The 27,419-nt window shown below is 40.4% G+C and overlaps 1 protein-coding gene across 17 annotated transcripts in view; it reads right to left on the bottom strand.

The window, feature by feature from the left end:
• Nucleotides 1-1,296: 1,296 nt before the first annotated feature.
• GREB1L (GREB1 like retinoic acid receptor coactivator) overlaps nt 1,297-27,419 on the bottom strand; it is a 162,925-nt gene continuing 136,802 nt past the window's right edge. For 10 of the 17 annotated variants that reach the window (XM_081952979.1, XM_081952995.1, XM_081952981.1 and 7 more), the window contains 15 exons: nt 26,614-26,953; nt 25,653-25,768; nt 22,614-22,858; nt 19,598-20,151; nt 16,376-16,478; nt 15,836-15,991; nt 15,567-15,706; nt 14,691-14,852; nt 12,097-12,301; nt 9,677-9,842; nt 8,518-8,748; nt 7,457-7,598; nt 4,473-4,673; nt 3,849-3,987; nt 1,298-3,470 (listed from right to left, as the gene is read on the bottom strand). In XM_081952979.1, the coding sequence (XP_081809105.1) occupies nt 3,307-3,470; nt 3,849-3,987; nt 4,473-4,673; nt 7,457-7,598; nt 8,518-8,748; nt 9,677-9,842; nt 12,097-12,301; nt 14,691-14,852; nt 15,567-15,706; nt 15,836-15,991; nt 16,376-16,478; nt 19,598-20,151; nt 22,614-22,858; nt 25,653-25,768; nt 26,614-26,953 (3,064 nt within the window). In that variant the 3' untranslated portion in view covers nt 1,298-3,306. Of the gene's footprint in view, nt 3,471-3,848; nt 3,988-4,472; nt 4,674-7,456; nt 7,599-8,517; nt 8,749-9,676; nt 9,843-12,096; nt 12,302-14,690; nt 14,853-15,566; nt 15,707-15,835; nt 15,992-16,375; nt 16,479-19,597; nt 20,152-22,613; nt 22,859-25,652; nt 25,769-26,613; nt 26,954-27,419 lie in introns of all 17 variants that reach the window. The other 7 variants (XM_081952993.1, XM_081952983.1, XM_081952984.1 and 4 more) reach the window with 2 other exon arrangements.

Genomic DNA, 27,419 nt, shown 5'->3' with positions numbered 1-27,419 from the left:
AATAAGGGGAATTCTGTCTATAGGTAGTCCTTGACTTACAACAGTTCATTTAGTGACTGTTCAAAATTACGGCACTGAAAAAGTGACTTATGACTTTTCACAATTACCTTTCCAGCCTCCCCACAATCGTGTGATCAAAAATCAGATGTTGGGCAACTGGTTCATATATTTATGACTGTTGCTGTGTCCCAGGGTCATGTGATCACTTTTTGCAACCTTCTGACAAGCAAAGTCATGCCAGACTAATCTTATTGCATTCTTTGATAATGTGACAAAATTAGTGGATCAGAGGAATGCCATTGATATAGTTTACTTGGACTTCAGTAAGGCTTTTGATAAGGTAGACCATAACCTACTACTAGATAAAGTAGAAGAATGTGGGTTAGACAGCATCACCACCAGATGGATTCGTAACTGGCTGACCAACCGCACTCAACGTGTAGTCCTCAATGGAACTGCATCTACATGGAGGGAAGTATGCAGTGGAGTACCCCAAGGCTCGGTTTTAGGCCCAGTACTCTTCAACATCTTCATCAATGATTTGGATGAGGGAATAAATGGGGAACTCATCAAATTTGCAGATGACACCAAGCTGGCAGGAATAGCCAACACTCCAGAAGATAGGCTTAAGATACAGAAGGATTTTGACAAACTTGAACATTGGGCACTATCTAATAAAATGAAATTCAATGGTGAAAAGAGTAAGGTTCTACATTTAGGCAACAAAAATGGAATGCACAGGTACAGTATAGATGATACCTTGCTCAGTAGTAGTAACTGTGAAAGGGATCTTGAAGTCCTAGTGGAAAACCATTTAAATATGAGCCAGCAGTGTGCAGCAGCTGCCAAAAAAGCCAACACAGTCCTAGGCTGCATCAACAGAGGGATAGAATCAAGATCACGTAAAGTGTTAATACCACTTTATAATGCCTTGGTGAGGCCACACTTGGAATACTGCATTCAGTTCTGGTCGCCACGATGTAAAAAAGATGTGGAGACTCTAGAAAGAGTGCAGAGAAGAGCAACAAAGATGATTAGGGGACTGGAGACTAAAACATATGAAGAACGGTTGCAGGAACTAGGTATGTCTAGCTTAAGAGAAAGAAGGACTAGGGGAGACATGATAGCAGTGTTCCAACATCTCAGGGGTTGCCACAAAGAAGAGGGAGTCAAGCTATTCTCCAAGGCACCTGTGGACAGAACAAGAAGCAATGGGTGGAAACTAATCAAGGAGAGAAGCAACTTAGAACTGAGGAGAAATTTCCTGACAATTAGAACAATTAATCAGTGGAACAGCTTGCCTCCAGAAGTTGTGAATGCCCCAACACTGGAAGTCTTTAAGAAGATGTTGGATAGCCATTTGTCTGGAACGGTATAGGGTTTCCTGCCTAGGCAGGGGTTTGGACTAGAAGACCTCCAAGGTCCCTTCCAACTCTACTATTGTATTATTGTATTAAAGTCAATGGGAAGGCAGATTCACTTAACAATGGAGTCAAGAAAGGTCATAAAATGGGGCAAAACACATTTAACAACAGAAATGTTGGGCTCAATTGTGGTCGTAAGTCAAGGACTACCTGTTTTGTTAACTGCAGTATGAAGACCTGATTGTACTAGACTCATTTAAACACTCAGCATATTTCACAGCACAAAGTGCTGGTGCAAAGAACCTCACTTTTACACAACTTAATGCCTATTTAAAATTTAATACATCTCTTTCTCTCTAATTCAAACAAATAAAAAGTACAGGGCTTGATCCAGTCAAGCACATACATGATATTTGCATATGAAGGACTTGTGCTAAGCTCAGGAAAGCTCCAGTTCTTCCATTCCCCACCAAAGTACAGACATGTGCAAGCAGTGCAAGAGGCATTGCAACAAGAGATGCTCCGGACCTACCACCCATTTCCCTAATTCTGTGCCATCTAAAATCACTTGAGCTTTGGAGCAGAAGCATGGTGCCAAGATGCCAGATCGAGACAGGACTACTGCCCTGTTATGGCACCTCCATTTGGCCATTTGCTCACACTGGCAAGTAGGGGGAACAGAGCTGTATGAGCCCCTTGGAGTCAGTATTCAACTGCTTCAAACCCTATAGACTGGCCCACTTTTCCAGGTGTGTTTTAGATTGTTGGAAAGCATGCTGTTGTTGGTCCCAATTCAGTGGAAAATGATTCCTAAAGGACGTCTATAATTTAATTACATAATAAAGTACTAAGCCCTGTTTTTCCTGTTCTATGCCATGTCTCTTCATCACAGAATAGTAAAATGCTCTTCATAAAGCACAAAACTAACATTTTCTAACCCCAGCACTTGAAAAAGTCAAAGCATGTGAGGCATCCACTGCAGAAACAATTCCAGGAATTTCAGCTATGCAAGAAACAATATTATTTAGCCATTTCAAAACAACATACCATAACACTGAGGACAGAAATCATTGGTGGAGCTCAAATACACTGAAGAAACAATATGCAAAAGCTGTCTATTTAGGCTGGCTGAACAGATACTTTCCAAACCATGGTCAGTGATGATCTGAGTGCAAAAAGCAAGTTTGTACGCAGCCTCTCCTTTGGGATCCAGTTCCATATATATTGTTGAAGGAAAAAGAAAAATTATATCACCTACACAGATTCTCTCTTCACAAAGGATCTCTGGATTTAAATCAATAACAATACCCCCAAGCTGCATCTTTATATAAATGCCTGCCATACATTCACTGATTTGTTCAGGCTTTTGAAGTAAACGTTTTAACTTGTGGAAACTTTGCCAAAACAGTTTTAATACATTAAAAAAAAAATTACAAACCGTCACCTAACACTGCACAGAAAGTGAATAAAGTTTATTCTTTCAAACACAAATATCTGTGTTTTGTAGTTTTAAAACCCCTGAGTTTAGACCGTACAAAAAGTACAGATATGAAGAGAAATGGACAGCATTCCTCAGTACATCATCTTCAGACGAGCCCACTTGCCTTGTGTGTGTCTCCTGTAATTCCAGCTGGCAGAGGCCAAAAGTAATTCCATCCCCCCCTCCCCTTTAAAAGATTTCTCTTAGTCACAGTGGATATATCGTCTTCTAAATCAGTGGCCCAGGAGGAATCAACTTGAGATCAATGCTCTTTCAATCATAAAATAAGAGAGAAAACTTCTAAAACTGGGCCTCAATTCGGGAAAATCCTTAAAGTAGTGATTGAACACAAGTCTTGGGTTGCACTTTGCTCCGCAATGATTGTACATTAACCGAAATAAGGAAAAAGATATAATTCAGCTCATCGGGCTGTCCTGCATCCTGTGCCTTTGACTCAAGCTTTTACACATGGCGCCCAGTCAGAAAATAGAGTGGCCTGTCATCGGAGCTGTTAGCCGTTTGGAATTCATCTCTCAGACGGAACTGCCACTCATCTTCCAGCTCTAACCGCACAATGGTTTGACGCAAGGAGCTCCTGTCTTGGCATATCACACACAGTGTTGCACCTACAGTTAAAAGATGAAATTAATCACTACAGTTTAATTTCTACAACATTTAAACAACTAATAGGATATTAAGGAGCAGCTAATTCAAAATTATTGAATATGTTCCCAAATAATAGAGAACGGACTGGGTTTAAATGAGTATGCATTTAAGAACCAAGAATGAGATTATTTTGCTTCTGGCTTTTTCATGTTTTAGGGATGAAGGTATTGGAGGATTAGAAAGTGTAACCAGAACTGGAAGACAATGCTGTTTTTCATTACACTTCCACAACTTTGTCAAATAAGAGTTGTTACATTGCACAGCATATAATGGCAATGTCTGTTCAGTCTATCCTTGTTAGGGACCAGTTAGCAAATTCTATACAGAAATCACATTACCTTTCAGGAATTTGAACCTTTTAAGAAAGTCTGGTCCAACGAAGGAGTCACAAAGGTAGAGAAGAAGACCACTGAAAAACACCCCTTCACAGTTGACATTAACCGAATGTGGCCTTGAACTTACATAGCATAGAGCTACCTATACCAGAAATGGGAACAGACACATACATTTAAGTTTTCTTTCCTTAAAATGTTCTTATCTCAACATGAACATAAATATCTTATCAAATTCGCTTTAACAATCAATGGTAAATTCAAAACACATTCATACTTAGAATGTAGATTAACCTTTTAATAAATCACAACTGTTTCCAAAACACACAAAGTGAGTTTAAGAAAATTACGGCAAAAGTTGTTTAAACAGTAAAAAAGAGATGGGAAGAATCGACAGTATGCTGAAGAGCATTATATTTGTCTATCCAAGCAATTTAAAACAGTAAAATATCCTGGCAAATGGTTCTCAACATCCAAAATATTGATAAAACAATTAAAAAGAGTAATATCAGTGTTTTTTAAAAAAGATAAAAAGTCTCAAGATTGGAATTGCCTTGCCACATTCATTACTTTCAAAGCAATGACTTTATTTCTACTGAGTTGTAAAATACAAGGTTTCTGGATACGTACCTGCGGCCCAATATTCAAATAGCAATCAACAGCTAAGACCGGGTTTTTAAAATTGTAAATGGCCTTTGGGAAAAGCTTGTAAGTGGCATATTGAAGGAACTTCTCTAAAAGGAATTGAGCTGGAGCTGCCAAGAGGGTGTGCTCACTGTCTGGAGCACAAACATACTGAAGAGGTATTAGTGGGGTCAAACTTTCTGAGACCTAGACAGGAAGACAATACATCCATGTGAAATATACTGAGAATATTTAGGCAGTTCAGAGTACAACTAGCATTCAATTATCAGTTTAAAATGTTGGGCAGAGTAGGGGGGAAATGGAGCTAAACTTGAACAGGTCTTGGCACACTATCCCTCTCTGGACCTTCTCTTGTGGTAGTGGTTGTGAAGTGGTACCCAGCAACAATTACAGCACACATCAGTGATGCTGGACAGCCAGTACCTCCTATACAGGAAGACAGCTAGTTTGGTCTAATGGTGACGGTACTAGGCTACAAACTGGAAAGCTATGAGTTCTAATTCCACCTTTAGGCATGAAAGCCGGCTGGGTGACTTTGAACCAATCGTTCTCTCTCAGCCCCAATCTGCCTCACAAGTTGTTGTTATGAGGAATATAAGAGGAAGAAAGAGTATTAGGTAGGTTTGCCATGTTATTTGTAAAAAATAATAAAATTGGGAAACAAACAAACAAGCAAACAAGAAGGTGGGAACCATTAAGAAAGAATTAAAATATTCCTATAACAAGCATTCATATTTATACAGGGACTGTGTAATGATGGTAAGTCTAAATAAGAAAACAAACAATCCCCTTTTAGTTTCAGTAGAGTTTTAGTAGGATTGTCCAAATCATTTCATCTGAAACATTTCAACATTTCACATTTACAGTAAATTGTTCCTAACATACTGATCCATTTGTGTCAAAAACATTTGTGTCAAAATCAAAGGCCTTGTTAAGCATGAAACAATTCTGAAATAATCAGAGCTATAGATTGGAGCAACCTCTTTTGAACTCAAAACTATTTCAAATTCAAAGTGGTTTACAACCTCAAAGGCTTTTTGTGATTTTTTTTCCATTACTATTTCTTAAAGCAGCCTTTATTCTAGGCCTGATTCCTGCACTGCACTACAGCTTGTTAGAAGCATTCATTGAAATCAGTCAGGAAGCAAGCAGCACATCTGGCAGCTGCAGAAGTAAAAGTATCTATCAAATATGTTTATGTTTGATTTCTTGTTTATGGATCCCATGATTAGCCAATTCGAATAGTTGAATGATTATCAAGAAAGAAATTGAAGGCCGTGTGAGTAGAAAAAGACAAGCGCACAGAGCCACAGTTGACAAACAGGGTTCCCGCACAAAGCTGAAATATTTCATGATATACGTAAAGCATGTGGATGGAAAGAGACTAATAAGATTGTATCACATGGAGAAGTCAGCAAGTACAGAAATATAACCAATGAATAAGTAAAACAATGGCTTGAAATGGAAGGAGACCAGAGGCTATAAGTCATAAAACCCATTCAAACAGAACAAGAAATTCTTTTCCTCCTTTTCATCTAATAATCAACTAAGAGATTGTAAATCTACAGAAGAGCCCATTAGGGGTGGGAGGGGTGGAATCTAGTGCCAATTGCACTGTTCTAGATAATCCAGTGAACAGGTTTGTCCGATAGTGAGGGGATCAGGACATGAACCAGCTGCTTTGTCATTTGGACACCTATAAAAAGTCAAGTGGGACTGAAACCAAAGGCGATGCTTGAGGCAAATCTACGTTGATGACTTAGAATATGACACAATGCAAAGTAACACATTTCCAGGACTTTCCCATAAGAGAGTTGGTGCTATGTAGGGGTGGGGTGGGGGAGTTGCTGGGTAACTCTCACTACCTGATTTCCTTCCTCTCTCCAGACAATTCCTCTATTCTGGAAGTGTGCAGATTCTAGGTTGCTGGAGTGATTTTCTTTTGTTTTTCTAGAATTCTATCAAGTGGTTAAATACAAATGAAGGGAGAATGTTGAGGAAACCTAGTTCCTTTCTTAGGGAAGTTTTACCACCACAAATGTTTGTGAGTTGAACCAAGACCATTAAGAATATCCACCAATAGATTCTCAAGGGTTAGGGTTAGGCATGATTTGTACGATTCCTTATTAGTAATGTATCTTAATGACTGGGAAAAGAAAGTTAGTTACTCCTTTCGTTAAAGAGGCCATAAATAATGATAATAATTACATTCATTACATTTGAATGTCACCTGACTCCTGTTGACTCACCATCAATTGCAAATCAGTCACATCAACCAGATCATACCATGATCCAATGCCAAGCACTGAATGTATCACTTGGACCTGCTCTGGCCTGTCGGCCACCAGCCCCTCTAGCAGCCAAATCAGAGGAGGAGGAGGCGTGGGAGTAAGGGTCAGAATCAAGGCAACCTGAGAGCTCCGAGGGGAAAGAGGGAATGGAGCTGGCAGAGAGAGAGCCTGGGCTGTCCGTCAGCCCTCAGATGGAGAGTCAACAGCCCCCAGGTCTGGAGGTGGCTGATGAGGAAGAGGAGGAACAGCTGGGTCCAGTGCCTGATGCGCGGATGCGCAGAAGGCAGAGAAGAGGAGAGCAGTGGAAATCTATGAGCCAATCCTTGGGAAGGAAGAGCCACTGCTGCTAGCAAAGCCCCACCCTAGCTCTGGAGATAAAAGGCAGATGGCAGAGATAAATAGATGTGGCAGAGAACTATTCATCTTTCAGCCGGACAGATTTGTTAGTCTGTGATGAGAGAGAAACTTTTTGCTGGTGGTTGCCAGCAAAGGAATCTTTGAGTTCACTTTAGAAGGTTTGTCTTATTTGGGGAGCTGGGTCAGAACTGGACCACTACTCCTGGCCTAGACAGATCAATGATTTGTCCCTTGGAAATGTTCCCCCATACCTATGACTTCATAAGGAAATGGAAGTGGGGAGAAGAGTGGGGAATACAAAAAGCATCTTTTTCTACTCACCATGATTTTCGGTTTAATATCAAAATCTTTTTGACCGCCAACCTGGATATATTTTTTCATAAGACTGAATTTGTTAAAACAACAGATAAGCAAGCCACTGCTGTTTGTTCTCAGATTAAAATCTACATCTTCACAGAAATACCTACGCAAATGAACATAGATTTACATACGGTTATATAATCTGATGCTCTCCAAATAAGTTGATACTACAGTTCCTAGAATTTCTCTTTGATATTAGATACCCCCATTGAGATTTCATAGAGCTGAAATCTCAGCTGGAAATCATAGGCTTAGGAAGCTAATTAAGACTTCTAGCTTAGAATTGTACAATACAAAATCACAGCAAAAGTCTATATGTGGACAAATATTTTACAGTTAATGCTCCATATAATTTACACATTACGATACAGTCACTTGCTTAGAGGTGTTTCACCTACATCACCTCCCAAATAAAACACTTAAAATAATGTTATCCCAAAGTTACTTCTTCCTGCCAAATAGCCCCTGGGAGGACAAATACATTTCCTTAGTCCCAATTCTGAATCTGGGATAGTAAATGAGTTTCAAATTAGAAAATGAATGAAAATATTCATGGAGAAAGTGTTTGGTTACAAGACAGTTTTCTCCCATGCTTGATTTCTCTTCCATACAATGTCCCAAGCTGCCAAAGAAAGAAGGTATCAATTAGCACCAGGCAGAAAAATTATTTTACCTCCTCCTCCTTTCCCCATCCCTTACTAGTATTGATTTCACCTGATGAAATAAAATGCTGATCAAAATATCATGGATGAAATAAGCTGTTCTTGCACCTGAGTTTTCTACAAAGTGCTCAAGAGGAACGAAGGCAAACCTTCTGCCCTTCGCTGTCCAAACCTCTTTCCAGCAGACATTAACTTCCTACTTTACCATGCTCCAAATAACTATTGAAGAAAAATGCCATGTAGAAACTTGTCTCATTGACCTTTTCCAGGAGAGCAAATGTAGGCAGGCAAGGACAAGGAGAGAAAACATATGAAAACATCCAATCTAGCACAATATTTGACTTGCATACTTTTACCCACCTGTTCAGATCATATTGCACATTTTGGGTCAGGTCTATGTTGAGCAGTATAAAATCATGTATGTGGCATCTGGAAAAGGGGACTTTGGATGCTCTAGAATTCAATTTGCTGTTCCATTTCTGGATGCCCAATATTGCATAATGGACAATTTTGGGTGTGGCTTCAATATGCTGTAGAACACTCTTTAGAGACACGTTTTTACTGGTTGATCCTTGATCCATACACTGACTACTGAAAGGCAAAAAGCCAAAAAACATGAGTAGATTAAAACACAGTGATAATTACAACACATACATGAAGATAATATGCTTAGGAAATAAACATGGAAAAGGGTACAACAAATTGGATCACTGTGAATCAGACTTAAGCTACTATTCTACAGTCTTTCAGTCTTTTAAGCTAGTCAAGAAGTGGCTATTTTTATGAAGATACTAGTACTGGATGCCTTAGGAGACTTCCACATAGCACCATTTTCACTCCCCAATATCTCTCAATTGTTTTCAAGCAACTGTGGGATTGTCTTGACTCCTGCAGATTTCAGCATGTAGAAAATGGACAAGGAATGCTATAAGATAAACAATGTTTTATATCTGATCAACAAAAGAATACAAAAAATTATCATGTCCTCAACGCATCATTCCAACCATTTCCATTTTGAAAGAACAAAATTATCTTACACACTCTACGTCCGGGAAAAGGGAAACAAAATAAATTACTTGCAACCATCTCCAATTCATATTTTCAATTCTATTAAATCAAATTCATTAATGGACACATACAACTGCATTATGATATTGAATAATGGCTTTAAAATCAGAAAGACAAACCACTGAATACACTTGAGATTATCCTTAGCATATTGCCCTTTATTTTTTAAAAAAGCTGTCAAACAGTAGATAAGGTACTGAACTGCTACTTTGGTGCAATATTTATATGATGAAGGTTTCCTAATAAAGCAAAGGTGCCATCTTACTAATCCTATCCTGTATCATAAAATATCCCATTTTAGATGCCTAATGGAATATCTATTTCATGTTATCAAATATCATCATCACAGCAAACGTGCCTTTTCTTGCCTTGAACCAGTGGATACGACATTAGGACTGATCCAAGAGTCTGCTCCTAGTCATTAGTGCCACATCATCTTTGAGAAACTTACCTAGATTGTTCTTGGACAACATGACTGTTCCATAAGACACAAGAATCATCCATTACAACAATAAACGGCCAAACACACTGACGTTTAACTCCCAGTTCCTCCAAACGATTTCTTTCCAGTTCCAGGTTATGATAAGAAAGCTCTTTAATTAGGAATCTCGCAGCACCTGAAAATAGAAAACAGGGAGACTGGTATTTCTAATTTTTTGTGTGGCAAAAATGGGCTTGCATGAAAAATCCAAAGAGGAACAGATTCTAAATTAAAGTTAGATCAGTGTTTTTCAACCTCAGCAACTTTAAGATACAAAGTAGGGTTTTTTTCTGTCTTTTTTTCTTAGTTTGTATTTTCGGTTTGTTTCTCTATTTTTTCAAGTTTTTTTTAAATGGAAACAATACAGCCAAAAGAATTTATTTTTCTAAAAATAATTATAGATGCACAATTAACAAAACAATCTTTAAACTTAAAAAAAACTTAAAACAGTCCCTTTTAATAATTTAAACAATACAGCCAAAAGACGAACAGAGGTAGATGCAAGCATTTCGTATTGACTCATCAGTACCTACATTACAATAACACGGTTAAAATTATCCTCAAATATAAGATCTATCAAGAGTATTAATTAAGCCTATAACGTATCCAGGAAAGCAACCAATGGCAAGCCACCTTGCATGTGTAGAAACGGGTTTATGTCAATCTACGCCCCATGTGGGGCTGATTTTAACCGTGTTATTCTAATGTGCGTACTGATGAGTCAATACAAAATGCTTGCATCTACCTCTGTTCGTCTTTTGGCTGTATTGTTTAAATTATTAAAAGGACTGTTTTAAGTTTTTTTTTTAAGTTTAAATATTGTTTTGTTAATTGTGCATCTATAATTATTTTTAGAAAAATAAATTCTTTTAAAAAGTAATAAAATGTACATGAATTTAGCAATAGAAATAAGCAAGCTTACTCTTAAAGATGCTACAAAGAAGGAAAATTACTACTATTTAAAAGTTTACTGATAACCAATGTTCCCTCTAATTTTTTTTCAGTGTGAGCAGAAAAGTATAGTGTTTGAGCGGCACATTTTATGCCTGAGCAGCACCTGAATTTTTTTCACAGGTGTCACCTAAGACAACAACAAAATCAGTATTATTTGAAACTCAAAGTTATGTTTATTCAAGGTACCCGCTTAATTAAAAGTGTTATATAGTATCACTTAACAACGCTCCTGCTTAGCAACCAAAATGTTGGGTCAGAAACTCTGGCATTTGAAGCATGCAAGTCTTAAAGCTGTCAAGTTACAAGATCCTTGCATCCCTAACCCTTTAGGGAAAAAAATCCCAAGGGGTCTTCAAACTTGACAGCTTTAAGACTTGTGGACTTTAACTCCCAGAATTCCTCCTCCAGTCATGTTGGCTCAGGAACTCTGGCATTGAAGCATGCAAGTCTTAAAGCTGTCAAGTTGCAAGACCCTTGCACCCCTAACCCTTTAGAGAAAAAAAAACCCAGGGTCTTCAAACCTGACAGCTTGTGGACTTCAAACCTGACAGCTTGTGGACTTCAACTCCCAGAATTCCTCCTCCAGTCATGTTGCGGCGACGTCATCAGCGTGGATCTGCTCCATCTTCGGTTTTTTTCACAGGGGGCAGGGCTGCTGCCAACGAGCCCTTGCCGCCACCAGAATAACAGCTGCCTCCTCCTCCTCCTCAAACGGCACCACCACATTTGGAGTGAAGCCGCCAAAGCTCCCGCTGGTGCCCCCGCCCGTGGCAGCAGCGGTGGCGCGTCCCCCTCCACTCGGAGTGGAGCACCGCGTTACCTGCCTTCTCCTCCTCCGCCGTGCTTTTGAGAAGCCATGAGGCTTTTTTCCCCTGCTCCCGCCCCCTCCGCCGCCTTCCTACTGGCTCCCGCGGCCTCATGGCTCCTCAAAAGCACAGCAGAGGAGGAGGGGGCAGCAGGGGTAATGCGGGGCTCAGCTCAGGTGCTCCGAACAGAGGGGGAGGTGCCGCTACCATGGGCGGGGGCGCCGGCAGGAGCTTTGAAAAGGCTTTGGGGGTTTACTTTAGCTGCAGCGCTAGGCACAAGCAGCTAGGATTGGCCGCCCACAAAGGACCTCCCGGGGCTTGCTTTCCTGAACTCAGTCCCCTGCGCTCATCAAAACAAGTCCGGGGAGGTCCTTTGCGGGCGGCCAGTTCTAGCTGTCTGCAAAGGACCTCCCCAGCCTCCGGCGCCTGTGACCATACAAAACACTGCGCGGCAGTTGGAAACTGCTGCGCGGTGTTTTCTTGCCACCTGCGCGCACCTTAGAGGGAACAGTGCTGATAACTAGACTGAAATCTTTTTATACATGTCCTTAGCATGGATTTTTCTCTTCTTTCTGTCTTGCAAACAAAAGGAAAATACCATCTTCTAGACTCTTATCTTGTCTTACTCACCAACTCCTGCATTGTTGAACATGCCAGGTAGAACCAGCATGATATGGTTGGGCCAATATTTGCGGTAAAGTGGCATTTCATATTCCTTGACCACAAGAAGATGGAGGTGGCTGATGCCTTCCATGGCATGATAAAGATTCAAGAGACCATGTTCATGACGACCACTTGAAGGTGTAAAAATAGGACTCTTTACTGCATTCAAATTCTGCAGGATGACAAGCCAAAGGAAATATAATGTGTCTCATATATGTGCGCGTTGTCCATGATTTTAAGGTTACTTTTATTGCACCAGTCTACCAGAGCCTTCACCTCTCCACTATAAGCATGTTTACTGTCATCCTGGATAAGCCCACCACTGAAGTGTCATCCGCATACTTCACAATACGATTCGTAGAAGATTTGGCACAGCAGTCGTGGGTCATCAAGGTGAACAGTAGCGGACTCAAGACACAGCCCTCTAGTGGACCTGTCCTCAAGGAGATGGAGTTGGAAACTTTTCTTCTAACTTGCACAAACTGACGCCTATCAATAAGGAAATCAATCCTTACTTAAATCAATACTTGCATCCGTGATGGCGAACCTATGGCACGCGTGCCAGAAGTGGCACACAGAGCCATTTCTCCTGGCACGCGGAGCCATCACCAGTTCCTCTTCCGGGTTCCGGCGCAGCAGCCAGTGCATTGGCGTGCCAGAAAGCAGAAGTGGAGCTGCCCAGTGCGCATGCGCACGCCAGGAAAATGATCTTTTTGTTTCCAGGGTGCACATGTGTGTCGGCCATTTGGTGATCTGGTTCCTGGCCCGCATACACACGCAAAAACCAGCAACAGGAAGAGCAACGGCCGCATGTACCAAAAGACGCGGAGAGGGGTTCTCGGCCATCATTTCTTAGTGGAGTAGAGCTGTGGTCGGGGCTTCCCTCCCTGCCTGCCTGAGCGGGCTTCTTGCATGGCCCCAGCCCTCCAGCCGGTGGCTCATCTGCAGTCCGAAGTGCCTGGCCGGCTCGGGTGCCCCAGAAAAGCAGTGGCAGCCACAAGGGAAGGGCAGGAGCGGGCGGATGGCCCCTGCAGCCAATCCCACTCCAGCCAGAAGCAGCACTATGACAGCCACCGGGAGCAAGGGGGCGGCAACGGCAAAAACAGGCTTTCCTCCCTCCCCACCTGAGCGGGCTACTTGCACAGCTCCAGCTCGCGGCTCTGATGAGGATTCAGTCTGGAGTGCCTGGCTGGCTCAGGCGCCCCAGAAGAGCAGCAGCTACAGCCACAAGGGAAGGGCAGGAGCAACCGGGCAGCCACCACAGCCGCTCCCACGTCAGTGAGCCAGGCTCAGTGGCGTCTTTATGAGGGTAGCGTGCCTCCCTGCCAGCAGCTCCTCCAGCACCCCAGCTGGAAGCAGCAGCGCAGCAGTCACCATTACCAGGGGCGAAGGGGGTGGCGGTGGCGAGAACGGGCGACCGCCGCGCCTTTGTCCCTTCCCAAACAGCAGCTGTTGTGCTTCTGCTTCCAGACGGAATGCTGGCGGAGGAGCTGCTGGCGGGGAGGCGAGCTACCTGCATAAAGACGCCGCCGAGGGCGTGGCAGAATATATCCCGGCTTGAAGTGGCAGCGCTCCGGACTGCTCAGAGACTCATCAGACCGCAGGCTGGAACTGTGCAAAAAGCCTGCTTGGGCTGGGGGGGAGGGAGGGAAGCCTGGGACAGCCCGTCCTCACCATCGCTACCCCTTCACCCCTGGTAGCGGCGGCTGTTGCCCTGCTTCTTCCAGCCGGGATATGTTCTGCCAGGCCCTTGGCGGCATCCCGGTACCAGGGGCGAAGGGGAGGCGGTGGCGAAGACAGGCGGTCCCATGCTTCCCTCCCTCCCACCCCCGCCCGAGCAGGCTTCTTGCACAGCTCCAGCCCACGGCTCCAATGAAAATCCACAGTCCGAAGTGCTGTCACTTCCAGCCGGGATATAGTCTGCCACGCCCTCGGCGGCGTCTTTATGCGGGTAGCTCACCTCCCCGCCAGCAGCTCCTCTGCCAGCATCCCGGCTGGAAGCGGAAGCGCAACTGCCGCTGTTGGGGAAGGGACGGCAGTCACCCATTCTTGCCACCGCCACCCCTTCGCCCCTGGTAACGGCGACTGTTGCGCTGCTGCTTCCAGCCGGGATACTGGAGGAGCTGCTGGCAGGGAAGTGAGCTACCTGCATAAAGACACCGCCGAGGGCCTGGCAGAATATATCCCGGCTTGAAGTGGCAGCGCTCCGGACTGCTCAGAGACTCATCAGAGCAGGCTGGAGCCGTGCAAGTAGCCCGCTTGGGTGGAGAGGGAGGGAAGCCCTTGTCTGTCTCGGGAGGGCAGGGGAGGCTGTTTTCGCCCTTCCCAAGCTCCTTGAAAGCCTCTCGAGCCTGGGGAGGGTGAAAAACGGGTCTATCATGGGCCAAAAGGGGGGGTCATGCACGCATGCGCAAGGGGAGTCATGCGCATAGCATTATGGGTATGGCACGCCCGCATACGACCCCCTTGTGCTCCCCCCGCTTTTGGCACGGGAGCCCAAAAAGGTTCGCCATCGCTGATCTATATAATTCACCAACTCAGTCAAAATACATTTCACTAACCTTATCAGACACAAGAGGAAGACGCATGCTTTCCAAATGTCTGCCCTGTTTACTGAAGACAAAATAGTTTTCTTTGGATTTAGGAATGATAAAATGCAGCTGAATCTCTTCTCCTAACATTGAGGATGAGAATGTAAAGGCATGTAGGGTAGAATCAGACATCTGCATACAAGGGAGAAAAAGATATTGTAACACACTAAAGAAATTAACTGGCAATATTAACCAGCTTTAGTTTGTGAGGCTATATTACCAAATGTTACATATGTGGGAAGCGTATTTGGATTACTCTTATGAAAATCTTATCAGCAAAGTAAGATCTATTTTCAATAAATGAGATTTTGCAAAACATGGTGCATGCTGTTTGACTCATCTTCATTTTGCATCACAATTTAGGATAAGAATGTTTTCATATTGATGGTAAAACATTTCCCATAGTCCAATACCAAGGAATATTGGCTAAAGCTTTGTAATGCTTTCAGAAAAGATGTTTCACAACACAGAGAAATACAAATGTAGCATTTATCTACAATATAGATAAATGTTTCCAGCATCACATGAATATAGCAGATACCTGTAGCATCCCCGAAAATGACACAACTGAGTTAATAAGTAATCAGTAGTGCTGTGTTCATATTCCTATGTTTTTTCAAGAACCTTTTCCAACAAAAGCTAAAGCATTCTGCAGTCATGTATTTAACACACAATAGCTTTTTCCAAAAGAGAAGAGAAATGCCTTATAAATTGCAAAATGCTTTCAATACTTTAATCACTATTGCATTCTGTTCTCATAAAAGCATCACTCTTAGAAACCATTTTTCCCGTCAATGGGACCCTGATGGAAAAAAATAATGCCAGCTAGATGGAAGCATTGCATACCGGAGGTGAAGGATTTGTGTCCATATATTGATGGCACTGTTCACAGTGGTGGAAAGTATTGTAAGCTGCGTACTTCGTCAGCATCATAGAAACAGTATTACGCTTTCTGAATTCTTCAACTTTGATTTCTCTGTTGGGTTCTGTGAAGAAAGGCAATGAAAGGGAAACAGCCAACTTAACAAATCCTAAAAATTATTTGCTAAAATACTACAATAAAATTTCTGAAAATCTAGGTAGGAAGAAGAAACTATAATTTAGTGTTCCCTCACCCTGCTTTATTTTTTGCAGTTGCTCTGTGTAGACTGGACTCATAAGAACATATTTGGGATCATGCACACTGAGATCAAAATTCATTTTACTGACAATTTCAACGTCAGGCCACTGATCACTGCCAGCCTGGGCAATTTCATTTTCTTCCACGTGATCTAAACAAAATATGAATAACTAGTTAATGCTCAAATCATAGTTTTGTGTTATCTAATTTCCTCATACAGATTACAATATTTTCAGTAAATATAACAATAACAATGTTAAGGATATAAAAACTACAAAGTGTTTTAGAGAAATTAGAGAAATGTTTCTAAAAATAATATTTTATCATCAGGGAAAGTATCAGGGAGAATGTTGGTCAAGAATAATTTGATATTCCTACTTCTGATTTGTCATTACTTCCTCCACTTTTTTGTGCTAATACAAGGCCACATTTGTATTACAAGAGTTGGTTTTCCCTTTTCAGAGTATTCTGTAAGCTTCACACATATTAAAGAGAACTGTCTTGAGAAATTAGAACAGAGGCCCTTAGTACTCACTGATATTAATATCTTCCTCATCATATACGTCTACCTCCAGCAATCTGATCAGCATTCGAAAGAGAATTCGTAGGAACTGCAGATAAGAGCCAGTTTTCCCAACCTAAATAATAATAATAATAATAATAATAAAAAACAGCTTCTAAAAATATACTATCAGAAAAGTGTATTCATTTTGTTCTGGGATCTCTTGCTTCAATCATTTCAAAAAAGAATCATTGTTCGTTCAAGCTGTGGCAAACAAAATGTATGCATTGCAATACACTTTAAGCACCAAATATCTACTAAGTGGGGTTTCAGAATATTAATTTTTTAAAATAAAAATTTACCTATCTTGTTGCACAATTAATTTTTCAAAATCAATAGTTATGCCTCAAAGTTCTTTTAGATAAAGTTCTGAGATGTTAATAATTCATGAGCAGCTTATAAAATCAAATCATTCTTCACAGAAATCTTGTTTAATGTTTGCTTGCTCAAAATTTCATTGCTGTAATTTACTGAAGATTCAGTGATTTCTTGCAGGTAAGAAAATTACATGCTTACATTTGGACTTATTTAACAAAACAAAGATTCAGATTAAAACACCTTCAAATGAATTATTTGATTCAAATATGATTATCTAATATTATTTAAATCAACTTCATACTTAATCAATCAGCTCTTCTTCTCTTAGTGGAAATAAAATGCTCAATAACATTATTTCATTTATCCATTCTATTTTTCCTCACTATCCAATATCAAATATTGGATTTAACTAATTCAGGACTCATTCATTCATACAAATATACTACTAGTTGCTGGAAATTATTTTTATTTAAATCAGGTTTTTATCCCTTTTTTAAAAAACAGAGAGCTTTTCAAGTCATATGCTTCATGTACATTACTTATTTAAAAAAACTCTTTTTACTAACACTTGTGGGAGGAACATAACAATAGTACTAATCTAACATGAACTAAATTGTTACAGTAATTGTGAATTACTACACATTGTAATTTTTCCTATAAATCTATGAACTCCAAGCTTTCACATAAAGCACCAAAAATGTTAGAACTTGCAAATGCTGTCTGTGTACTGAGGTGAGTAGAATTTATTATCATTTGTTTAATAGCCTTCATCACTGTGAAAAGAAAATCACTGAATGATCAGAGACCTTAACAAAACGATCCATTCGTTTTGAATTGCTGGAAAGGTATTACTAATCATCTCAGAGGTCTCATCAACCTTGGAAATTAATACTCTCTAATTAATACTCTCTGATACTGTCTTTATAGAGGGTGGCCTGATGGCTCAGTGGTTAAGACATTGGGCTTCTCAGCTGAAAAGCTGACAACCCAGATACTAGACATGAGCGCTGCACAGTGGGGTGGGCTCTCATAACATGCCCCAGCTTCTGTCAACCAAGTTGAGTAGATAATTAAGTACTGCTTCAATGGGAAGGTTACTGCATTCTGTATTTTCACGCTGCCCACATAATGATGGAAGCATCTCTCAGGCTTCCTTGGCTAAGAATCAGAGATGATTACTGGCCCCTTGAGTCAGTCATGACTGGATGGGGGATACCTTTAAACCTTTTATTTATAAAATGAAAGTGGCTTCCTCAAAAAACTGTTGCCCTAAAACTAAGTTGAAGTCTTAGGTGAGGGCTGAAATCATTTCAGTGGATAAAGTTTGGATGATCAACTGTTTCCTGCTTTATATATTGCTTTCAAGAAGCTTCAGTTATATTTTTGTGGACAAAATTTATTACAAATATTACATAGACCCCAATCTCCACCATGTAAAGAAAATAATATCTTGTATCCCTGACTACAGATTTCCTCTTGCCTGCAGGAAATAGATGTATGTCATCAACAAGCATAAATATGCAAGGACCAAAAGGTTCTTTTAAAAATTATTATTCAGCTGTAAAATCTAAAAATATGTCCTATAGCATTTGATTGACAGACTGCGGGATTTGGAGCATATGATATGAGCAGATGATAAATCAGGAAAAAAAACCTCAATTATGAAGTTAAGACTGAGGCAGTAGAAGAAGGGGAAAACAATAGCTAAGGTGGAAACATGGAATCAAAAGGATCCCTGGAATTCCTTGCAAAAACTGCAAGCCAGAGATTTATCAAGAAGGTCAACATTTTTCCTTGCAATGACCAACAGTCCAGTCCAACTCAATGGCACCCAACTAATCATACCCGCTTAAGCTTTCTTTTCTCATATGATAATAATTACTATTGTTTCTACTTATGCTAAGTATCAGAAATATATTTGAAGCTGAGCTTCTGCAGTAGCTCATACTCAATAGGAAGAAATACTGTGTAATTCATTGACTATATTTGCACATATTGAAAAATTGAGACTTGCTGTTTACTCTATTAGTGCCTCTTTCCACAAGTAACTCAAACTAACAGGTAGGATACATAATAACATCTAAAACCAGGCTCCAGAATACTTGTTTCCTGTATATTACCCCCAATTAATTTGGAATTGTCCTAATTTATAATTGTAATTCTAGATTTTTCAGGAACAATTAACTAGAACTCTGGTTTAGATAGCATTAAACTTTAGCCCTTCCTAGTTATTTTTATTAATGTCCATAAAGGAAGGACATAGTCATAGAAACAAGTGGGCATGCACTAATTTGTTGCTCATTCTTACAAACATGCAGAAGCATGCAAAATTCTGTTAAGAAACAGAGAGTTAAGTAATCTGACACCAGCTCTGCTCTGAATCCAGTGAAGATGCAACCACATCTGCTCTGAAGCATAGATTTCATGGCTTGATTATACATAGGTTGAGAGAGAAAAAGACCCAGTATAGTGTGCAAATGTCTCTGGAAGGTCATTGGTTTGGGCCCAATTGACATCAAAACAGTTATAAATTTCACTGCAAGGATGTAGTGATACACATTATAATAGAAGCATTTAATATTACAGCCTGGAATAAAAGTTTCCAGGGAATTTACATGCTCCAAATACCACAGTGGCTTATAAATTATATTTCCCAAGGTGTATTTTATCATTAATAAATGTGAATGACTAAACATTTTATTCTTTCTTATTTTGTAACAGCGCCTTCCTTAACCTGCTTAGATGTTTTAGGAATTTGTACTTCCAGAATTCCTAGCCAACATAACTTAAAAGTGGGAAATCTCAGGCACATCTTTCCAAGTCATCTGGAAGAAGCCAGCCTGGAGGAGTCTGTTCTGCTCCATAATGTCTGTTTACCTGAGGTGGCCCTGTAAGAAGTAGCCGTCGTGGATGAAAACTCCTGCTGCTAGTGGTTTCACCATGGTTGCTGTAGTCTGCATGGTGCTGCCGTGCAGCAGTCCACTGTCGGTAGTAAAGAGACTGCTCTTCACTGGTCATATCCTTGTGAAGCAAAGGCCTTAGCGAGCTCACCCAAGACATGTCGGCATGAGGTAACAAAGCAGAAGAAAAAGGTGTCTGGCCACTTTTCTGTGAGCCAAGGAAGCAATAGGCAGCTTTTGACAAGATCACAATTCGGGGTAAGCATATGTGCAGTGTCTTGCAATTTTTCGCTGGCTGGTTAGGCCATCGGAAGGTCTGGCTGACCGAAGGGGAAGCTGATAACAATTTAGACGTGGTGCTGCTGGCTATCTGGTTGGCTAGAGAGTCACATTCTTGTTTCAAAGACTCCCCAGCAGCAAAGCCTTCATCAACAGAGCTAGTGGCAACGTTCTGGAAGTTCATAGACTGTGACTGTTTTTGAGACTTGTCTGTGGCACTGGAGGAGCTCACTCCATTTTCTGCTATAGATCCTGGAAGGTAGATTGAAAGGAAGGAAAAGGAAGGCCTGAAGGATATTCAGTAACATATAATGCATAATACATTTTCCTGCAACTTCTATACCAAAAATATCCCGCTTACATCTGGAGCTTTGGAACAGCGCAAAAGTTCAGGAGAGAATAGATAAATAGATGTGAACCGAGAATGAATTCTATAGTACACACTTAAGGAGATACAGAAATGTAAACAGTCCATATCATCACATTCCTACAATTTGTAAAAAGTATAGGAATCTGTCATCAGCAAAAATGCATCAGGAATCAGCAAATATTTAATGTGCAACCGTCATTCCACAAAATATCTTCACAAAGAAGATACTATTTTGAATAATTTTCTAAAAGATACATTACAAATGGCCAGAATCTGTGAAATATCATAACGTAAGATTCATGCAAGATTTATGTATCACAAAATTTCAGCCATGTAATCTAGAAATGTGTCATTGTAGTGCCATGTTGTCAAACTATTAGTGTACAATGTTTAGGATGGCTAGGATTCATGTACAAAAAAATACTATCAATTTTTTTCTTCACCCAGCCCTATGATATTAACAGCAACTAGAAAGCCAACAATTAAACATAATTTGCACTATGGAGGCAATGATAAAAACATTTTGTCTTTTGTCAACCAACTCCAACAAGTCTAATTTCTCCAAATTTCAAATACAATGATCTAAAAAGGAACATCTAATGAGAATATAATTTCCACAGATTTAGGGCTACCAGTCTGGGTTGCAAAAATCCAGATGACCTTTATACGGCAGTAAAGATAGCAAATTTTTTGCATCTCTTTGGTGCCCTCTAATGGGTATCTGGATCTTTGCAGTTAAATACCCAGCACAAATCTTATACAGTAGAATAAGAACAAGAATCCTGTCCAGGAAGGAAAGAACAGATCTGAGTCAGGATTTGATAAACATTTTGGGGTCATGGTCACATCAATATTTATTATTTTGTCAATGAGATTATAATTCTTGGAAGAAGTACAAAGTTTTTTCCCTCTTTTCATAAGTATTTTATTCTAACTACAGCATGTCTGAAAGAGACTTTCACTGACTTCAGAGCTCAACAGATATTTGAATAAAAACAACTCTAGTATTAGTTCTACATACCCTGGCTACTCTGTTCACTTTCTAGACAAGAAAAAAAGCACAATAGGCCAGGGTTCTCTCTGCTATTCAGCTGGCAGCAATGATTGTGTCATCCCTGCTCACTGAGCTATAGTCAATAAAGGTCAAAATTAGTCCACATCAGGAAAAAATATATCTAATATTGGCTTAGAAAAGAAATATCATTTTTTTTCATAATGCTAATTGGAAGAATGTTTCAGCCTTCCACCTATATTCAAGGCTATTTGAAATCCTGCATAAAGAAAAAGATATCCACTACTAATATTATGCAGTTACCTTCAAAGTATCTCAGACAAGAGGGTTGCTATATTTAGATTCCATTATAGCAACTTGCCAATTTCCTGGAAGTCAACTAAGTCAGCTAAGTAGGGTCCTATGTCTAGACAAGATAAAATGGCCATTCTAGGTGGTGGACTGGAACAGGCAGCAGCCACTCTACCCCAACGCTTTGTTGTAAGACAGAGTAGAAAACTTAAGGTATGAGATCTATAAGCAGTTCCTGAAACCTTTTCTGAGGCAGAGACATTATCAACCTAAGTGATCATTAACTGGCAAGGGTTTCCTACTATTTTAAAGGGGAAAAAATATTCTGGAAGCCCTAAAGCAGAGTTTTTTTTAAATACCATTTTTAAAAGACTAATAAACAAAGGAATAAAATGAAACTTACAAAATTCATGCTAGGTGTGATGCAGTCCTTGCCAGTTATGACCCTCGTTTGCCTAATACATATTAAGGGCCACCTCTGACCGTTCAATGCACCTCTGACCATTCAATGCAGCCTTTGAGCTGACTAGCCACTCCAGAGAACTGTCGCAATTTCAGTTCTCACCTGAACTGGAGTATCCAAGGTCCTATAGCAATGCATGAGTAAAGGGACTACAGTGGCTGCCTCTCGCATGATGACATGGGGGACCTTACAAGGCTTCCCTCTGCTAAGGGCAGACTATTGATTGGATGAGTGTCTCATTAATAAGGGAGGGAGGAAACTGTGACAACTCTGAAGATGGCTATAACACTTCCACTTTAAATAATGGCTCCTCTTGAACTGCCTTTGCATTCCCATTTCACCTCTTTCATCTCCATCCCCTCCATTCTGAAATAATAAATCTGGATTGTATTAAAACTTCACCGATATCCATTCTGTTTTCCACTTGTCCTAGTCTCTCCTAAAAATTACGGTGTTTTTTCTATTTTCTTATAACCTGCAAAACCTGTTCTGCTATATCCTGGATTAGCAGTGCCTCCAGTACAAAAAGGCATTCACTACAAGGTGTAGCACTGTGAATGATAAAATTAAGAACCAACCTGAAGTTCCAGTCACAGCACTGCTGTTACTTTGTGGCCTCTCCAAGTCAATCAACAGCTCATCAGTATCATTCTCACCAATGCTGGTCTTCTCTTGCTCCTTTTCACTAAGATCAAGAGCTACAATAGGTCCTCGAACTGCCTCCTTGGAAACATAGCAGCATGCTAGGCCTACCTCTTGTTCTAAGGCTGTGCGAGTTAAATAGCTTGAATCAATCAGTCGAAGATCACAGTATTTCAGAGACCTGGGGGAAAAGCAATATAGAAAGACTCGCTGAATGATGGGGTTATAATTCTTGTCATTTAAAGTGATAAGGGAACCATATGCACAAGGCAGAAGGAGTTCGTGGTTGTTGTTTTTTTGAGTTTGTATTTTAACTTTGCTAATAAAATTAAAAAACATTGAAAAGAAGATAGGACAGACTTTTTGTACTAATAAAATAAACTGCAAATGAACTGTAGTGCTTTATAAAATATGAACTTGTCAGAGTTGTTTGGTTGTGATATTTAGGATATACAGGCAGCCACCATGATTTTTCAACATTCTGTCAAACCATATTTTGTCTAATTACTCATCCGGGTTTTTTGTTTGTTTAAATTAGGGTTTTAAATTACAAGACTATATTGGATCATTTTCCTCAAATCAATGGAGAAATCTAATGTTTTTTTTATTAATATGTTTAATTAGGTTCTCTTCATCTAGTTTTAGGATTTGTGTGGAGAACAGATCAGATTGTAGGTCATATTTGTAGGGAAAATTTGTAGGCAAAAATATTGAAAGTTCAAAGATATTCACAAACGTTTATGATGCCTTGTGCAGTGACGTGCGGTGAGGTTTATGGCTGGTGAGGCACTGACACAGTGGTGGATTTCAAATATTTTTAGACTTGTAGACTTCAACTCCCAGAATTCCACAGCCAGGCATGCTCAGTTCTGATTTAAAACGACAGCATTTGTTTTTCTCCTTTGCGAAATAAGTTTGCTTTTTTCATTTTCTTTTTCTTCTCCCTTCCCCTCCTTCCTCCCTCTCTCCCTTCCTCCTCCTCTCTCAAACACACACACGCACACACAAAAGTTGGATTGGACTATCTCTCCTACCCCCTTCCCTCTCTCACTCACTCTCAAACAAACACACACATACACAAAAGTTGGATTGGATATCTTTTCCAGTGGCTTGAAAGCAGCTCCTCTGCCATCCCCCCCATTCCCCTGCTGCCTTCCCCAAACACCTCCACCATTGCAAATACAGCCTGCTGTCTGGGTGGGAAATGCCTGGAATGAAATAAAGCCCACTCACTCACCTCCTGCTGGCAGGCTGGGGTGAGAGGAGAGGCAGAGAAGCCGGAGGGGAGCCGATCCGAGCCTTCCAAAAGAAAGAGGCTGGGGGAAAGTGTGTGTGCTACAGCATGGCTCTTTGCCTGGTTTCCGTGGATGACTCTGCTTAAACTGTTAAAAAAAGTCTCTAAAAAGTGCCCTCTATTATGAGGCAGGAGAACTGCGTGCCTCCCCTACATCAGAAATTTTTAGGCTTTTAACTCTTGCTTAACTCTGCTCGAGTGATCATAAAAGCCTAAAGTCAGACTAGATGAGGCATGCAGTTCTCCTGCCTCCTAGTAGAGGGCACTTTTTAGAGGCTTTTTTTAACAGTTAAGCAGAGTCATCCACGGTGAGGCAGCAACTAGCTCAGCTTTTTCCTTTTACATTTTTTTTCTTTTCATGATGACAGTGGTGAGGCTGTGCCTCACTTGCCTCACCTGACTTCACGTCACTGGCCTTGTGCATCTATGGACGTCTCTCCCCAGAATCTTCCAGGCATCAGGATCATTACTAAAAGTTCTGGGACTTGAATCCCATACAACTAGGCAGCAACCAGATTGGTATAAACTAACTTATAGCAGCTTATAGCCAGCAGTGTGCAGCAGTTGTCAAAAAAGCCAACACAGTTCTAGGCTGCATAAACAGAAGGACAGAACTAAGATCACGTGAAGTGTTAATACCACTTTATAATGCCTTGATATGGCCACACTTGGAATACCGCCTTCAATTTTGGTTGCCACGATGTAAAAAGGATGTTGAGACTCAAGAAAGAGTGCAGAGAAGAGCAACAAAGATGATTAGGGAACTGGAGGCTAAAACATATGAAGAACTGTTGCAGGAACTGAGTAGGTCTAGTTTAATGATGTTCTATCATTAGAACATGATAGCAGTGTTCTAATATCTCAGGGGTTGCCACAAAGAAGAGGGAGTCAAACTATTCTCCAAGGCACCTGAGGGTAGAAGAAGAAGCAATGGGTGGAAGCTAATCAAGGAGAGAAGCAACTTAGAATTGAGGACAAATTTCCTGACAGTTAGAACAATTAATCAGTGGAACAACTTGCCTCCAGAAGTTGTGAATGCTCCAACACTGGAAGTTTTTAAGATGATGTTGGATAACCATTTATCTGAAGTGGTGTAGGATTTCCTGCCTAGGCAGGGGGTTGGACTAGAAGACCTCCAAGGTCCCTTCCAACTCTGTTATTCTATTCTATTCTATTCTATTCTTGGCCTTATTTTTGGGGAGCTATTATTCTTGAGGTGCAGGAAGCGACGAGTGTGGTCACCTCATGGCTGTTGCTGTGTTGCAATATTTTCAGGGCGGGATTATTTTCGGGGGAGGAATTATTTTAGCGCATGTGCTCAAAAGTCCGATGGGGCTTATTATCCAGGAGGTCTTATTTTGGGGAAAACAGGTAGGAAAATTCTATCTGTATTACTGAAGACATATGCTGGCTTCTTCCATATGTTATACTTAGGTTTTATAACAAACTGTGCACTATGATCTTAGGGATTTGAAGCTCAATCAAATATTTTTTTTCAATCAATGCTGTCTATTTTCACAACTGCCTGCAGTTGCATATGTTTTTTCCCTTCAATTATAAGACAGAAAAATTACAAATGTGATGTTGTAGTTTACCAGATTGTCACCTAAAGAAAGAAATTGGAAATAATTAGATATTTTAGGAAGCTTTTATATTTGCACTACCGAGTAACTCAGCATACCTGGGAAATGTTTCTCCTAATGGATCCTTGCCAGTTAAAACAACAATGCAAGGTAGACCTTCTAAATCTTGGTAAGTATGAGGAAGCCAATCATCTTCTTCATTTCCTCTCCATGCCTATGAGAAAGAATAACAAAAAATCTTTCAATCTCATTAAGGTTATTTTTGTATGAAAAAAAAATCCTAGTAGAGGATAGCCATCAAAAAGTAGAAAAGGTCTGTAAACAGCAGGAAATGTATACAAATTGAAACTCTTACATTAGAAATCTCCTACAACTCAACTCCCAGAGCCAAAACAATGAAAAGGTCTTTGCTTCCTTTACTAGGATGCAGCCATACTGGCTGTTTTGAAGGTCAGAAGACATGACTGAGAACCTTCAGAAACTCCATGGCAGAGAAAATTATTTTTGACAGAGAATCTATGTGCTTTCTTCTTTGGCTCTGTGGTCGCTCTGATGTTGGCAGGTAAAAATGGCTACATTCACACTAGGCAAGCTTATGAATTAGCATTATGTGTGATCTGTCTTTAAATCTTGCCATGTTTGTACAAATTTCATCTGTTGTACAAACAAACCTACAAAAAATTAGGGGGAAAAGTCCATAAGTAAACTCTACACAAATATAGTCAATGTGTGATCATCTATTATCAGAGTCTGTCAATAGCACTTGAACAAGTACAAGCGGATCAGAATACTTTCATGTCTCTCAGTTAATATTCATAATTTGTGGCCACAATTCTGCAACATAGGTTTCTTTGTTTTATAAAATATATACAATTTCATTATAGAAGAGAGAATGCCAGTATTATATCCCCCACTATATCCTGCTTCTATCCAATAGAACATCTCTGTGGCTTTGCCATAAGAAGTTTAGCAGATAAATCAAACAATGGGTTGCTATATGCTTCCATGCAAGCTTAGCAGATTGGGCTCATCACACATAAACAAGTTTTTGAAGCTAACCTTTAATCTTTTCACAAAGTGCTTGGCAACCATAAGCTCTGAAGCTGGGTTCCCCAAAATGACCTCAAAACGATACTGCAGACCTAGTTTATCTCGTGCTTCTTGCAGCCTCTCTTTTGCCAACATTGCCAGTTGCACAGAAGGAATTCGGATCACTAACATGTGGCCGCAGCCATTCTTATCCTTGCCAGGAGCAGTGATGATATCGTCCATTATGCTGAGTGTTTCTGGTGTGCTGTGGTCTCTTAGTGAGGGCATGGTAGTGAGAGCCATCAAGGCTTCCAAATACTGCTGAATGAGGAGATAGCAGCGAATCACCATACTGTGCAGTCTGGGATACCTTGAAAGGACAGAGGTTTTTTTTTTTTTTTAGTAATTTTGATATAAACATATCTGGCATGAAAGATGATACTTCTATTCTGGATAGCTGGAGACCCCTGTGCTCTGTTGTGGGCATATAAGCATTGTGTTTAAATATATATTTTAATTTGAAGGTAGAGATCATAATTTGAAGGTAGATCATCTAGTACAGGGGTGTCCAAACTTGGGAACTTTAAGACTTGCGGACTTCAACTCCCAGAATTCCCCAGCCAGCCATGCTGGCTGGGGAATTCTGGGAGTTGAAGTCCACAAGTCTTAAAGTTCCCAAGTTTGGACACCCCTGATCTAGTAGAAACAATCTAAGCAAATATAAGAATTTCCCACTGAAGTAATATTAATATTTATAAATATTTATTTATTACTATAACCTCCAACCAACATGGGTCATACAGGCTGAAAATTCTGGTATCTGTATCCCAACACAT

Source organism: Natrix helvetica (genome assembly GCF_964273705.1).
Source record: "Natrix helvetica genome assembly, chromosome: 4".
In the NCBI taxonomy this organism is placed as follows: domain Eukaryota; kingdom Metazoa; phylum Chordata; class Lepidosauria; order Squamata; family Natricidae; genus Natrix; species Natrix helvetica.
This window is presented reverse-complemented; position numbering and strand designations above follow the sequence as displayed.